Source organism: Adiantum capillus-veneris, chromosome 13, assembly GCF_014529385.1.
Source record: "Adiantum capillus-veneris isolate H3 chromosome 13, ASM1452938v2, whole genome shotgun sequence".
In the NCBI taxonomy this organism is placed as follows: Eukaryota; Viridiplantae; Streptophyta; class Polypodiopsida; order Polypodiales; family Pteridaceae; genus Adiantum; species Adiantum capillus-veneris.
Window position 1 is genome coordinate 145,380,720 of NC_140943.1, and position 16,089 is coordinate 145,396,808.

General features: G+C 42.7%; 1 protein-coding gene and 1 pseudogene across 5 annotated transcripts in view; both read left to right on the forward strand.

Annotated features, from left to right (window-relative positions):
• The window catches only part of LOC147445018 (uncharacterized), a 31,847-nt pseudogene extending 17,574 nt beyond the window's left edge, over nucleotides 1-14,273 (forward strand).
• A 978-nt stretch (nucleotides 14,274-15,251) lies between these two features.
• Nucleotides 15,252-16,089, forward strand: part of XRCC2 (homolog of X-ray repair cross complementing 2 (XRCC2)) — a 53,812-nt gene continuing 52,974 nt past the window's right edge. For 4 of the 5 annotated variants that reach the window (XR_015190072.1, XM_086527504.1, XM_086527505.1 and 1 more), the window contains exon 1: nucleotides 15,253-15,554. Coding sequence is in view for 4 of the 5 variants with exons in the window: in XM_086527504.1 (XP_086383630.1) it covers nucleotides 15,375-15,554 (180 nt within the window). In the remaining variant the exon portion in view is untranslated. Of the gene's footprint in view, nucleotides 15,555-16,089 lie in introns of all 5 variants that reach the window. The other variant, XM_086527506.1, reaches the window with a different exon arrangement.

Sequence of the window (16,089 nt, forward strand, 5' to 3'; positions counted from 1 at the left end):
TTTTGAGGATTTTTTGGATTTATTTTACTATTTTTTTTTGAATTTTACTAATTATTGACAGAAAAACTTCAAAAATACAAAAAGCAGGTGAAATACGGTCGTAATGAAAAACAAAAAATTATGCGGATAATCAGTGACTATAGGACAACCTATGGTACAACGGGGGTGCAATTATGTGAATGGTGCGGAAGGCGTGTTTTAGCCAGATTTTGACCGAAACGTCAAATTTCTCGGAAACTAGACAAACGGAGTCCAAATCAAGAACTTTTCAAGCTTAAACCGTATCTCGCAAGTAGTTGAGAGCACATGTCAAATTTCATAGAAAGTGGTTCGGGAACCCCATTATAAGGTTTTTTTACTTCACTTAGAGCTCATTTCTACTATTCCCTTCTTGAGAGAGAGCTCTTGCCACCCAGAACAAACCGGACTTCCAGCTGCTTCTACGACGCGCACGACCACGCGACAGGCTCCAGATATGAGAGGTAGGCTCACCACCTTGAGCTTTTCGCGTATGTTTGATGTTTTGTCGCAAAAACTAGTGTAGGGTTCAGAGGAGGAACGGGCAGTAGAGACCTACAGGTAGAGGTAGCCACCTAACGGCTAACCCAATAGCAATAAGGCTTCATAGGGGGTTTACCCTAGCATAGGAGACCACTCTTGAATGCACAAAGGCGGCAAAAAACCATTGGGAAAAACCCTAACTTCTAGAGCCCTGCAAAGAGGCCACCAAGTGGTAAATCGGTGGAAAGTCGCCCAAATGCTACCAAAACTCATGGGTAGGAGCATCTCGACATGCTCTACAAGGCTATATAGCCCACATGGCCATAAGGCGACCCAAAGTGGGACTAAGCTTCAGAAACGGCATCAGACACACAAAGCATCAAACAACTGGCTCATGGCCAAACCGGATGTCCGTTTGCCACCAAACTTTACGAGTGGCTTTCCTAGACCATCAACAACCAAGTCCTATGGTGGTAGACCACCACAAGTCATCGAAGGCATGCAAACGCAACCACGGGCGCTTCCAGGGCGACAAATCGCCAAATGGAGCTCCGGTGAAGCCAAAGCCAACAAAAACCATATGGCAAGGATCCCCAAGGAACCATGAAGCTATGGAGACTAACATCAAGAAATTTCATCGCCGAAAAGCACTCCAAGAGTCAGAAAACGACTCAGAGGCTCTGAAAGCCAAACAGGGAGTTTCTATCTATCTTTTTGACTTTTTTATTGAAATAAGGCTTAAAGGGGACTCAGGGGGCTCAGGGCATATACTAGTAGCACTTCTCATAAAAAATTCATCAGGAGACATCCTACGCGTAGGATGTCTCAAGGCCATGTTTGGGCACCAAACTCAATATCTCACCTCATACACAACTTCTACATAGCTTATACATGCTAGCCATCAAGTTTCATCACATTTGGATAAGAGTTGACCTCATATGCATCAAAAAACGGAAAGTCAGAGCATAGAGGCAATAATGGGTCATAGACCTATCAAAACTAGTCCAAATCACATGAAACTTGCTTAATATACTCATTAGCACATTGCCAAGCTAACTGTGGGGTCAGATATGAAAAATAATGAAATAGACATCCTACGCGTAGGATGTCTAAATGCCCTATTTGACCTCCAGCTGGTGTTTTTGAGTTCCACATATCTTTATAACATCTTCACAAGCTCATGTATCAAATTTCAAGCCAGACCCATCACATTTGGCCCCCAAAACCTCAAAGATGCACTTTCCTGAGCCTAAAAACACTACACATGCTCCTAACAACACCAATGCTTATCCAAATCAAAATCTAAGAGCAGGGCCATGTTCTACATGCTAAGGGCTACCCACAGAACCAAAATCAAGTCATTCTGAGAAAGTAGACATCCTACGCGTAGGATGTCTCCAGGGTCATATTGACCTTCTGTGTAGGAATTGACTTCATGGGAGTCTTTTACATGGTATAAGAAGCCTATATATCAAATTTCAACCCAATTGAATATCATTTGCCATCCATATAGGACATCCTATCCATTTTGTGAGCCAAAAGCCTAAATCTGCTCAAAATTGCACTTTTTGATGTCCAAACCAAATTCCAAGTACATAGCCATGTTGCACCAGTCAAGGGCCACAAGCATGTCAAGTTTCATCAAAATGAGAGAAGGTAGACATCCTACGCGTAGGATGTCTACATGCTTATTTTTCAGCCAAAAATCTATTGTGGGCACATGCATGGTTTCCCTAGTCCCTTTTGAGTTCTTATTTCAATTTTCAAGTCATTGGGTAGTCAGAACTCAGTTTATCAGCTAATCTGTAAAAAAATGCTAACTTTGGACTATTGAGTGTAACAAGATCCATGGCAACCACAAAGTCACCTGCAAAGAATAAGAGGATGACTATCAAGGACTACTTAGAAGAAGTGGAGCCTTTTGTTATCCCAGAGGGAACCCTGAAGCCCACAAGCACTTGGATTCAAGATGACCTACTAAAAACCAATGATCTGAGAATCTACCAAGGAGTGTTTAAAGATCCAGAAGGAAATGCAGTAGAGCTACCCATGATCCCTCAAGAGCTCAATGAATTTGTCAGGAGCAAGACTTGGAGAAACTGGATCTCCACAATTACTTTGAAGCCTTGCTAGCAGGGATTGATGTTAAAAGAGTGTGGGAATTTGTCACCGCAATCAAAGAGGACGGCATAGCCGGAGTTATAGATCTGCAAGGCAAGCCTAATACAATGATTGTCATCACAGAGAAGGTGGTGGCAACAACACTTGACCTCTCTAACAAAGGAGGCAGTGTGACTAAGAGGCGAGATGACATTAAGGTCTACTCAGAAAAGAAAAATAACTATACATTTGAAGATATTGCAAACCCGAAGGTGGCCATCATGAGCCAACTATACAATCAGTACTTCCACATGTGTACCAAGCGGCCACAGAAATACAGAATGCCACCTAGAGCTATTGCCACCACTTTCACCTGGGCGATGCAGAAGAGCAAACCGAGAGTGATAAACTATGCCGCTTACATTCACGACAACCTTGTGAAGATGGGGACCAAAAATCCCACTTATATTGTGCCTGGTGAGTTGATAACCAAAGTCATTTATGGAGCATTGCATGCCAAGGGAAATTGGCCTCTACCTCCCTCCCAAAATGATTGGCTCAAGCTGAAGGAAGACAAATAAGAAGAGCCTCCTAAGGCTCCAAGGGTAGCCACAAGGTTGAAGCACCGTTTAGAGACAGTGCTGGAAGAGCCACCAGAGCCCAAGAAGGGAAAGAAAGAAACTCTACAGGTGCCAGTAAAGGAAACAAAGTCACAGAAAGCAGCAAGGCTGGAAAGACTAATGGAAAGTTTCAGAGTAGAGAGAGCACTAAAAGGGGATCTGAGCGAATTATGGAAGCCCTCACTTGAGGCTATGTCTGGATCATCTTGAAGGACTCAAAGGGATCGCTTTGAAGATTATATAAAGATATTCGAGATCTTAGATGCTACAGCTGAGAATATCCCAAACATACCTTTTACCGAAGAAGAAGATGATGATGTGAGGTGGTAGCTGCTAGAAGAGCAGGAAGGCCAAGAAAGAGAGAGGAAAACAAAGGCCAATCGGGACTTCAAGAAGAAGCAAACAACCCCACCATCAAGTCGAGAATCCAGCCTTCCACCATCACCACCTCCTCCTAGTCCTCCTCAAACCCAACAAACTGAGGAGTTGAACAAATCTGATGGGCAACAAGACGCCAAGGAAGAGAAGAACAAAGAGGAAGAATAGAAGGCAGAAGTTGAACCAAAAGATGAGAAGCCAGATCTAGAAGAAAAAAACTATAGAATATTTCTTGATCTACTAGCTATTGGATACTCTTGAGAAGAGGCAGCTAATGCAGCTTTTGAGTTGTCTAGCACTAGGCCCAAAGACTATATGCTGAGCCCTCGATTGGTGGAGTTGAAGGAAATGGCCACAGATACAGTGGATTTACAGCCACAAGCCAATGATTGGGATGAAGTGATGCAAAGACTCACTGGGCTCAGAGCAAGGTCTATGGCCACTGAAAGTGAAATTGATAATCTCAAAGCAAATGAAGTTCAAATCAAAGCCGAGGTGGACTCGCTGCAAAAGATGGACCAAGAAAACACAGAAGCAAGCAAAGCTGCAAGCTAATCTGGACGCGGCACTAAAAAGATGCTAAGAGATGGAAAGGCAGAGTCAGGCAGCAGACCAAAAGCTTCAAAGAGCAGAGGAGGAGTACAAAAAAATCAGCAAATCACTGACGGATGCGGAGAAAGAAAGGGACAACTTCACACTCCAGCTTGCTGATGAGTCCAAAGAAGTGGAAACTTTAAGGAATGCTAAGGAAAAAGCTGAGCTAGAACATGAGGCAAGTCAGGACGAAGCTATAGAGCTAAAAGATCAAATGAAAGTGAAAGATCAGACCATCCAGAGGCTAAGGGCATCTCCGGGCAGAGTCAGAGCTGCTACCTCAACTAGCACTACTTCAGAGAAGGATTTATATGAAGAACAGATGAAGGAACTCCAAAAGGAGTTGACACTAGAGAAGAGACAAAGATTGATGCTGGCAGAGGGCTCCCTAGTGATGCAAAGCCGTTTGGAGGATGAGAACAAGGCCATGAAAGATGAGCTAGCAGCCTTGAAAAAGAAGATGGACGAGGATCTAAAGAGGATGCAAACAAAAAATGAAGACACCAAGAGGAAGCTAGAAGAGGCTGAAAAAGCCAATGCTGAATTGAACGACCTCTTAGTGAACATGGGGGATCAAGATGAACAGGAAAAGAAAGCATATTAGAAGCAGATTGATGAGCTGAAAGGCCAACAACAGACTGAAGAGCCACACTTGAGCACATGGCCAGCAACAATGGAAGGAATTGACATAGACAATGTGTCAGATCCAGTGGACACAACAATGCAAGAGGACATCCTTGTGGGACCATCCCAAGAGCCCTAGGATCTCACACAAGAAGAAGAAGAAAACATACAAAAGGCAATAGAAGTGGCAATAAAAGACACCGCCAAAGAAGCAATGGAGTGGGAGCAGAGGATATTGAAGTCTATGACCATTCAGAAGTTAGATGCAAATGTCGTTCGACATGAATGGCTACAACCTTCTCTCCCATATCCTCTTATCAAGTATGAAGCTGCTACAATAAACAAGCGGATTAAAGAGGAGCCGATAGTGCCACTATACGAAGAAGATATCTCCAAACCAGAAGGTGTTAAGCTTATTGTGGACTCTCAGCCAAAATGGAGAAAGGCATGGCTAACTAAATACTCACAGTTCATCTGGTAGAGACGCCTAAAATAATCAGAGACAACCTTAGCTTTTGCCCTCTACCAAAGATGCGAACCTGGAAAGAACAAGAGCTGTTGAAGAAAAGCCACCCTACGTGGCTCAACTACCCAAAGCTGCCAGGCTTGAAGGTAGGCGAGAGAATGAGTGAGCAATACATGGTGAAAACCCTAACGGGCGCCATTAAATTGTTCACTAGCTCGCCTGACCTATCTTGCATTATGCTCAGGAAAATATGTAAAACCCTTATGGTAGTGTTTGAGATCTTTAAACCTAGATAGGCAACAGACATCATATTCTTCTTCCAAGACACATATAGATGTGCATATGAAATGTCTGCTCAGCCTTCCCATGAGGTGATACATGTCCTCTACCAACAACTAATGTTTTTGCCCTCGTACCATCTCGAGGCCTTTGAAGAAGCCTTCTACACCGGTTTCTTCACCATTGATACAGATATATTCGGCCCTACATTACTGGCCGAGCATGCACGGTATGTCTCTTCTGAAGATGCGCGAAAGCCTCCACTGAAGAAGCAGCTCTACTGTCATGTCGAGGACGACATGATCTAGGAGGGGGGGAGTGTTAGTGACTGAACACACTCAAAGGAGGATGATTGCCCGGCGGGATACTAATTTCCTTTGTAATTAATTATTCCTTAATTGAGAAGAAACCGTCATTTCACCTTTGTAAATAGTGGGGCTTGCAGAAGCTTCCAAATTGTATCCCATTTTTGACATTTAGACTAAGAAACTGGTTAAATTGGAACATTATGGTTTGAGATTGGAAGGTATTTATACCACTTTTGACCTTAATGCAAAAAAAAAACCCTTGTCATTTTTATAAGTTTTTTTCTGTGTGAGTTGAGCGTACTCTATGTACGAGAGAGAGTGAGAGTTTTATCTTGACGCTACATACACACTGGTGGTCGGAATCGAGTGCGGAGAAGTGCAGCGTGTTGCCCCCGAAGAGAGCTACACGCCAACACCTACATTGCAGGTGTACGGCCGGACTTCGCGAGATCGACCCACGAGCTATATCTGGTGATTCGGTGAGCATACGGTGTCTGTTTTTGCATTTCAGCATATCCACGCGTTCGCAATGAGTAGAGCTACACATTAATCACTTTAGTTTTCAAAAACGTCGACCTAAAAATTTCGATTAGACATCGTACGTTATTTTGCACCGGGTGGTTAGGGTTGGAGTTTTGGTTCTTGGACTTTAGGGAGAGCGACCTATTGGTGTTAATAGGATTTCCCTCAAGTTCCGTAGCGTTTCGAGAACGTTTGATGGGTATTTGGCTCTTGAAAGCGTTGTAGGAAATCTCCTCTTGTGTACTCTCGAAGGCTGTAGCTTAGACATTGGGTAGAGATCTCTGTAGGAAGTAGTCAATAGTCGATCGAGAGTAGGTTGACTGACACCCTATGCTTGCTTCCACGCGCCTGCGGGCTGACAAATCTTGTTAGGTGAGTTCTCGTTGTGCTGACGTCCATCGCGGCGTATCCGCCAACATCTTTCGACGAAAGCTATGGCTATTCTCCCAGAGAATACAAGAGGGGAAGACATTGCAAATCTTACCCTGCATGGCGAAGGTCACAATAGCTAAAGAAGTTCAAAGAAGGAGGACAGAGTATCTCTTTTCTCACCTATGATGGCACCTTTGGTGCTATCGACAAAGTATTGGCCTTCATCCAACAATTTGATGCGGCCTTTGGAGATGAGGGCTTCACGGAGTCCTCCAAGCTATGCCATGTAGCTACGCACTTCCAAAAATCGGCTCGTCAATGGTGGGCTAGCCTTCGTGGCAACGACAAAGCCCCAAAGACATGGAAAACTCTACGAGTTTCCATCATGAAGCAATTCCTTGCAAGCGATGCAAAGGACAAAGTGCCCACCGAATGGCGGAGTTTGAGGCTTCTCTCTCATGAGTCTATCCACAAATATGTGGACAAGTTTTGGGATTTACATCTCAAGGCTAGTGTCTTTTAAAAGAAAGACTTTGTCGTGCAAAAGAAACAATTCTGTGCGGCATTATCCAAAGAGATGGCTGAGTATGTCAACTCTCAACGGCCTAGTTCTATCACCAAAGTAATCCACCACACCATGGTTGCTTCGCATATCAATTTCCAACAAGGGTCTAGACGGAATGTCAAGCCCATGGAAAATAAAGACAAAAGTGATGCCAAGAGGAAAACCAATGTCCAAAATTATTACCAAGGCTATTCCAACAACAACAACAATCGGTCCAAGGAGAAGGGAGTTTACAAAGGTAACTATAAACTCTCTCCTAAAGAGCTAGAAGCTTTTTGTAAGGACCACAAATGTTTTTAGTGTGGGGAGCAAGGCCATGGTTATCATCCTTGCCCCAAGAGAATTGCCCGCAATGAGACTCCTAGAGCCTCTATGTTTGAAGCTCCAAAAGAGGATGCTCATTGCCAAGGATTTCTCATTTCCTATACTTGGGGAAAGATGGAAGAGCATGATGCCTTTATTTTGTTTGACCCTGGTTCAACTCACAACTTCATATCCACGGAGTTGACCATTAAGCGAGGCATACAAGCCCATGAGATGGGAGATGTATTGAAAGCCAATGGAGCTATCAAGGGACAAGACGTCTCAATTACTTCCTTAATTGGAAAATTAAGGCGTCATGTCCAAAGCTATGTGGACAAAAAGGATTTCTTCATCTTCCCTCTCAAACATGAGAATGTTATCGCTGGGGTACCATGGTTTAACCGCATGGTTTCCAACATGAAGTTCCCTGAAAGGAGAATCTACTTCACCTACAGGGAAGAGAGCATGTACATAGATGTTAATGAGTTGGGGAACACCATATCCTTGCAATAAAGGGAATCAAGAGGAATTAGAGTTGTCTAATTTCCTAAATGGATCCCAAGATGTTTTCATTGATGACATCCTTAGTGAGCTACCTCGAAAATGAGGGATGATGACTATGCAATTGAGCTCCTACTAGGAGGCTCACTGCCTAACAAGCCTCCTTATCGAGTTTCACAAGCTCAACAAGAGGAGATCATGAGGCAAGTGCATGAATTGGTTTAAAAAAAAGGGATGGTGAGGTCTAGCTCCTCTCCATTTTTTTCACCGTTGCTTTTAGTGCAAAAGAAAGACGACACATATCACATGTGTATCGACTATAGAGCACTAAATAAGACCACTATAAAAAATAGAGTTCCCGTGTTGCGGGTAGAAGATGTATTTGATAAGTTACAAGTTTTGGCCTGACAAATGCTCCACACGCATTCAAAGTCATGATGTACAAAAATCTTTATGCCATTCAAATTCTCTTGAGGAGTACAAGCAACACCTCCAGGTAATCTTTCAAGTTGTGAGAGAGAATAAGCTTTTCATTAATCAAAAGAAAAGTGTATTTTTCCTACAAGAGATTCAATATTTAGGTCACATTATCTCTAAAGATGGCACCCGTATGGATCCAACAAAGTTAGAGATATTAAAAGGATGGCTTGATCCAAGGAATCTACAGGAGGTGCGAAGCTTCATAGGTATGTGTGCATACTATAGATGCTTCATTAAAAAAATTCTCACTAATAGCAAGCCCATTACATGACTTAACAAAAAAGAACGTTAAGTATTCATGCATTGCAAAAGTGCAAGAAGCTTTTGAAAAAGCTTAAGGAGAATCTTATCTCAACATGTACTCACACTACTAGATCTCTCAAAGCCATTTGAGGTCCAATGCGATGCTTGTGGTAATTGCCTTGGAGCTATTTTGCTTCAAGAAGGGCATGCCATAGCATATGAGAGTCAAAGACTCAACTCCGATAAGTGAGCATTGGGAAAATACGAAAAAGAGCTACTAGGCATTTTATATGCCCTAAACACGTGGAAACACTATCTCTTGGGGACTCCATTCATCCTACGAATAGATCACAAAGCCTCAAGAACTTCATGACGCAAACCAAGCTCTTCGACAAACAAATGAGGTGGGCAAACTTTCTTTTGCAATTTAAATTTCATAGTGCTCACATTGTTGGCAAGCACAATCAAGTGGTTGATGCACTTTCACAACGACCAAGGGTAAATGTGGTGTCTATAGCAACTCACAATGATCTATCTTTTATGATAGATGAGTATGCTACTTGTTACAAAATATGACGTAGCTAAGTAGACAATTGAGTAGATTCCTTAATGGAGAGAGATAATTTTCACACACAAGAGATTATAGAGTAGAGAGAGAGAGAGAGTACACACGATATACGTGGTTCACCCAATGTGGGTTACGTCCACGAAAAAGCAGCCACTCAATGGCTTTAGTACTTCAAAACAAGAAGTAGATTACAAAGGGATTATGCCCTTTTGGAGCTCTCGCCTTGCTTCACTCTCACCACCTCACACCCACCTTGTTGCATTAACTTCACACTATGAAATGTGTGTAGAAATGATCTCCTTTTATAGGCCAAAAGGGCTGCCCTCTCTCATGAGAGGCAGCCATGTGTAGCCGCCCTCGTGTAGATAAGTCCAAACCGGACCCTCCAATCCGCCCATGTGTGGCCGCCGTTGAGAAGACAAGTTCGCTTTTGAATTCGGCCACCGGCCATTGACTATCCGGCCACCGGCCAACCGATCGATCGTTTTCCGATCACTTTCCGGCTGCCGTCCGGCCATAATATTCCGGTGACAAGGAATATTCCGGCTCGAGGTTGGACGTGAAAATTTTGGTTTCGGCAAGTGATTTGATTTTTCGACGAGTTATTTTTCTTCACGCACGATGGCTTCTCCTCATAATGGGGGCCTTACAAATGTGCGTTTTTAACACAAAAAATTACAAGGGGTAAATCAAGCTCCATACTTAACACTACTGATCGAGACTTTAAGTATGTAATTACAACCTTTGCATTAGGGAAGAAAAAAGAGCCATTCACCTTGAAGGATGGTTATCCAAACGGCAATAGGCTATGTGTTACTCACCCATATAATAAGAAAGTCATGTATGAATCCCATACTTCTCCTTATGCGAGGCAAAGGGGGAATCCATAATCTACTCTTCAAGGAGAAGAAATGTATTTCTATTGGTCTACCATGAAAAGTAAACATACAAGAGTATGTTTCAAAATGCGTGCTATACCAAAAGTTGAAATTTGATCGAGGGAAGCAACTTGGATTGTTTCAGTCTCAACAGGCTTAACAAGAAAGCACACTCTATGCCTATCAAAAAGATTATTAAGGCACATCAAATGGCAACCCTCTTCAGATCTCAAATTTTCAAGTATCATGGCTTTCCAACATCCATAGTGTCGGACAAAGATCCTAGAATGACCTGTAATTTCTAGAAGGGTCTCTTTGAGAATGTAGGAAGTAGATTAAATTTCTCTTTCGGCTTATCATCCACAAACAAATGACCAAAGTGAAAAACCTAATATAATGATTCTTGATCTACTAAAAGCCTATGTCATGGAAGTAGATCAACGTTCTCAATGAGAGAAAAACCTACCTCTTATAGAGTATGCGTACAATGACATTGTACATACTTCTATGGGAAAAGCACCTTTCGAAGTTAAAGAGGGAAGATCCAAAAGTCCCTTACTACTTAAAGTACATGGGAAGATCTTCGCTACTAATGAATATAGCCGAGACTCACAAGAATCTTTTCCAAAGACTAAAGAGGTTATATCCATCTCAAAGCAAAGGCAAAAATGGCTGCTGCTAATAAGCACAGAAGAGCCTTAGCCTTTAAGTAAAATGATTGGGTCTTGCTAAAGGTTCTCAAGGCTCGTCTAAGGATACTACGGGCAAGAATGTTATGGGCCACCAAGAGTATTATGCTAAACTAGCAAAAAGATACTATGTTCCTTTTTAAATTCTAAAGCCAACCAATGAGATGGCTTATCAATTAAAGTTGCCCCAACCATTGGCTCATGCACCATGTTTTCCATGAGAGCCTACGTAAGCCTTACAAAGGAGCACCATCAAAAGAAGCAATAGTTGCAGACCCTCCAAAAATCAGAGATCAAGTACTCCAATATGAGTCCATCCTATGACATGAAGACAAGGTATTAAGAAACGGTAAGATTATCTGACGATATCTTATTAAGTTTAAGAATTATTCTTTTAAAGATGCTAGATGGATGCAAAGAACCTAGCTTAATAATAATATGAACCTTGTCAATGCTTACAACGATGCCTTAAGTAAGCATATGAAAATGCATTTTAAATGAACAATGTTTTTGTCTTATAAGACTAGTTCTTTTTTTATTGTGCACAAATTTAAATAGTATGCGTGCTTAGTATCATGTTTGTTGTGACGACGTCTCACAAACACCAGTAGTAGAACTTGTCACTCTACTTTGGAAGTATGATATGGACTAAAGAGTAGACATGCTTGCGACAGCTACGTCTCCCAAGCACCAAATGGATTAGTCATCCATCTTGGAATGATGTCAAAGGGTAAAAAGGGATCCTCTACCCACTAAGTAACATGGACTAATGACTAGGCTTTATCTTCTCTACCTCATAGTCGAGAACGACTATGATTTCAAGAAAGAGGTAATGTCATAAAATCTAATATCTAGCTAACCCAAATGATTTTCACAAATTAAACTGATCAATTAATGTGGGAGAATAAACGGAACAAGTGTTAGAATAGAGACATGTGCTTCTAAACATATCTCAACAGGGGACCAAAAGGAGAGATGGTTGTATCTCAATAGGGGTCCAAAAGGAGACGGTCTACCAAAGAGCAATGTGCAATAAGTGCTTCTAGACTTATCTCAACAGGGGACCAAGAGGAGAGATGGTTACATCTCAATACGGGTCCAAAAGGAGGTAGTCTATCAAAGAGTAACGTGCATCTAATGGAGCTTAAAAGACCTTAGGGTTAGCTTCATTAAAGAACTTCAATGGTTAGTGTTAAAAGCCCTTTGACCTTAGGCAAGCTAGGGCTAAGCTTGAGGTGGGAACCCGACCTAAGCTTGAGGTGCTTATCGTGCTTGATGACTAAGGTGCTTGAGGTGCTTGTCGTGCTTGATGACTAAGGTGCTTGAGGTGCTTGTCGTACTTGATGACTAAGGTACTTGAGGTGCTTGTCATACTTAATGAGGAGGTGCTTGAGAAGCTTCCCATGTATGGGGGGTAAGGTGCTTGAGTAAAAAAGAGACCCTACAAACTTAATGAGAAAGGTGCTTGAGAAGCTTCCCATGCATGGGAGGTAAGGTGCTTGAGTCAAAAAGAGACCCTACAAAGGAGGGGGAAAGTCCCAAAGTTAGGAGAATCTTTGACTTAACCTCCCACTCACCCAAAGGGCACCCCTTTTCTCAAGGGGCACATGGGACACATGTGAGACTCTCCCTATGCTTAGCCACATGGTGTGCTTGAATGCTATTGGTTGGGCTAAAGAGTGGTCCAATGCGCTTCTAGTTCCATCCAACAAATATCTAGATATTTTCAAGCTCTCTCTCTCTAAGGGGTAAGGAGGACACTTGTCCAAAGACTACTCATGTACTTGAATGCATGCTGCATGTGACTGGCTAGGGGGAGAGGGGTCCAATGAGCTTGAAGCATGTGGAAAGTCTAGAACTCGCCCCAAGCAAGCAAGGGGGGTGCTTGGGGTATACACCACACACACACTCATTTTGTGGATCATTCTCACTTGGTGAAAGTTGAGGAACTCCACCTCCTTCTCCAAGCTTGCGAGAAGTGAGAGCCTACACCAACACTCTTGGCTATGGAATGCAAATCCAACCAAGAGCCATGCTTCAATCCTTAAGCTTGCCATCTTCTCCATCTTCATTATTATGCTATTATGTATGCTAACAAGAAGAGTGATGATAAGTGAGGAACTATTTCTTTCTCCTATGGAATGTTTCTTCTTCCTCTTCCCTATCCTCATTCCCCACTAGCTCTCTCCACCTTCGAAGGTGTTTGAGGCCTTGGGACTGAGGCTTGGGATAGTTAATGATTTCTACAAAGTTTATGTTATGCTTATGATGCATGAAGCTTTTTATCTTCATTGCATCACCTAGGTCACAAGGAACACAAAGATCGTATTGTAACAAGTCTCTCTTGATGGGAGAAACTATAATACAAATGCCTATTCGAGGGGGGACCGGCTCCGTATGAATCCGGTCCTCAACTGTTGTCATGTTCTCTAAACTCTCTCTCTCTCTCTCTTGCAAAAGTATTGTTCATGCCAAGTTAATTAAGTACTATGTTTGTGTTGCTACCATCAATTAAGTTCACTCGCTATGCTCACAAAGTAACCTCACAAAAGTGCTTCACTTAATTTCCTAATTCCGCTACTCTCAAAGTTCATAGGCCATTTCCATTACAAAATATGACAATGCTGGCATGGTTGACCACACGTACCAAGTTCATGTTCTTACTTGTTTCATTGGTTGATTAATCCCAGCTAGAGAAGCTCGCTCAGGGAGGAGAAGGCATGAGAATAGAGCATGTTGGACATATCGTCGGCCACACACATTCACAGAGCAGTGCTTGAATGGTAGCTACTCTGATAATCTAGATGTTCATGGGTAAGCAAAGACACCTTCAAGTTCTTAACAACATGGTTAGCTCCAAAGATGCGCCGCTCTGACACAAATGTTTGCAAGGCAATCCCCATTGGCAAAAGAGTTTGTGTAGCTTTACATCGCTTGGCTTCAGGGGCAAATCTCCAAATTATTACAGACATGTACTTAATCTCCACAGCCACATCGCAAGAGATTGTCATCCAATTTTGTGATGCAGTATCTTCTTTTGGTTTGCATGATCTTTTTGTCAATTGGCCTTCGACTGAAAAAATGCAAAGCCTCGCCAAGGATCTTGAGTCAATCACGACATTCCTTTGTGGTAGGTGCAGTGGATGGCAACATGTGCCAATCATTGCTGCTCAAGCCAATCATGAGGACTACTTCAACAGAAAGGGCTTCCACTCAATTATATTGCACATGACAGTGGCCGCAAATTGCGTTATTTGGGATTACGACATAGGGAGACAATGATTCTGCTAATGAGAGTTTTGAGAGCGAGTAGCTCAATTATCTTTTATGTATTGGAGTGAATAGCTTCTATGTATTGGAGAGTCGAAGCTTGATTTGTATTGGAGAGTGCTTGCTTGATTTTTATATTGTTAATGCAATTCTGTTACTTAGGATCCCATGTTAATCAACAATGGTTGTGCTGCAGGTCATCAAGTACAAATTCATGTACTCATGTTTTGCAAGGTTATGTCTTCACATAAGTACGATTTGCTGTAGAGTTGAAGCTTGATTTGTATGTTGTTAATGCATTCAAGAAGTACAAATGAACATTTTGATGAGTCGAATGTACAATTTTATTTGGAAGGTCATCAAGTACAGATCCATGTACTCATGCAAGGTTATGTCTTCACATAAGTACGAGTTGCTGTAGAGTGGAAGCTTGATTTGTATGTTGTTAATGCATTTGAGAAGAACAAATCAACATTTCGATGAGGTTGAATGTACAATTTTATTTGGCAAGTGGTGAAGTACAAATCAATGCCTTGTAGGTCTTGCAGTGGTTGTCTTGCTGGTCGTGAATGACAAATCAATGTCTTGCAGGTCGAATGTACGATTTTGTGTTGTTCATGGTTAAGTCTCGGCAATTTGCTGGTGTTTTGATTTGTTCTAGTCTTCAAATAAGTTGTTGGTGTTTAGATGTAACAAGTTTGCTTGGCTTCTTCACATACATATGGTTTGCTGTAGAAATCGTATTCTTATTTTGCAACAAAGCTCTTGTCATGCCGACGGAGCACACTTAACGCACTCATGTCTTGCTGACGGAGCTCATAGCTAATTTTTCTGATGTGCGTAATAACTTGATGTTGATAGCTGATCTAGCTGATGCGTGAAATACATGCTTGGTTTTGCTGTTGTGCATAGCATTTCAGTGCCCAAACTTGTGTGTAACACTAGGGCCCAATATTGGGTGGACAAAAGGTGCCTCAATGTTGGGCAGCAGTCTGTAACCAGTCTTATGCTTGTTGTTCGAAAATCGAGCTCGGGCACTTCCTTGACATGGCAATGGGCATGGGTGTCTTCCTTGAGCAGAATGGGTGACTTCTTTGAGGTGGCCTGAATGAAATGGCGAAGGAGTGGCTGGCCGTGGATGAGTCGGCCAAGAGCCTACTCAAGCGCACCCTCTCCCGAAGAATTTCTCCCGTCACGTCGCTCCCACCTCTTCATCGCTTTCCTCTGCACGCTGGTCATGTCTTAGAGATTGTGGGTCCCTCCAATTCCGGCAAGTCTGAAACACTGCTTCAGGTAGGTGTGCGAACTCCTGTGTGTGTGTGTGTGTGTGTGAGAGAGAGAGAGAGAGAGAGAGAGAGAGAGAGAGAGAGAGAGAGAGCGAGCTCCTGGAAGCCAGTTGGCATTTGTGGGCACAAAACGGCAGAGGACAAGAACTCAGGTAGTCGCGACCCCTTGCCCAAGCTCGGGTGGGGGTTGATCTTCCCCCAGCACGTCCATATTGAGATGCTGAACTAATAGGCTACAAGAAGCTGCTGGAAAGTGCACACTTGCTTAAAATAAGGAGTATTTGGTGTGTATGCATGCCTGCCCGTCCTCAAAAGTGATAGGCAGGCTGAGATTTATTGTGTATCCAACCTTAGAGGGCTCCCCCATAGGCCCTTTAAAAATGCATTTAGGGGCATCTAGAAATTTGAAAAGTGCCCCATAGTCCTCCTTTTTGTTGAAGGGTCCTTGTCCTAAAATCTTGTGGTGACTGCTAGCAGTTAGAGGGCAAGGTGCTATTAGGGGGCCCTTGAAAAAACTAATCCGTGCCTCATAGGCCTCCACA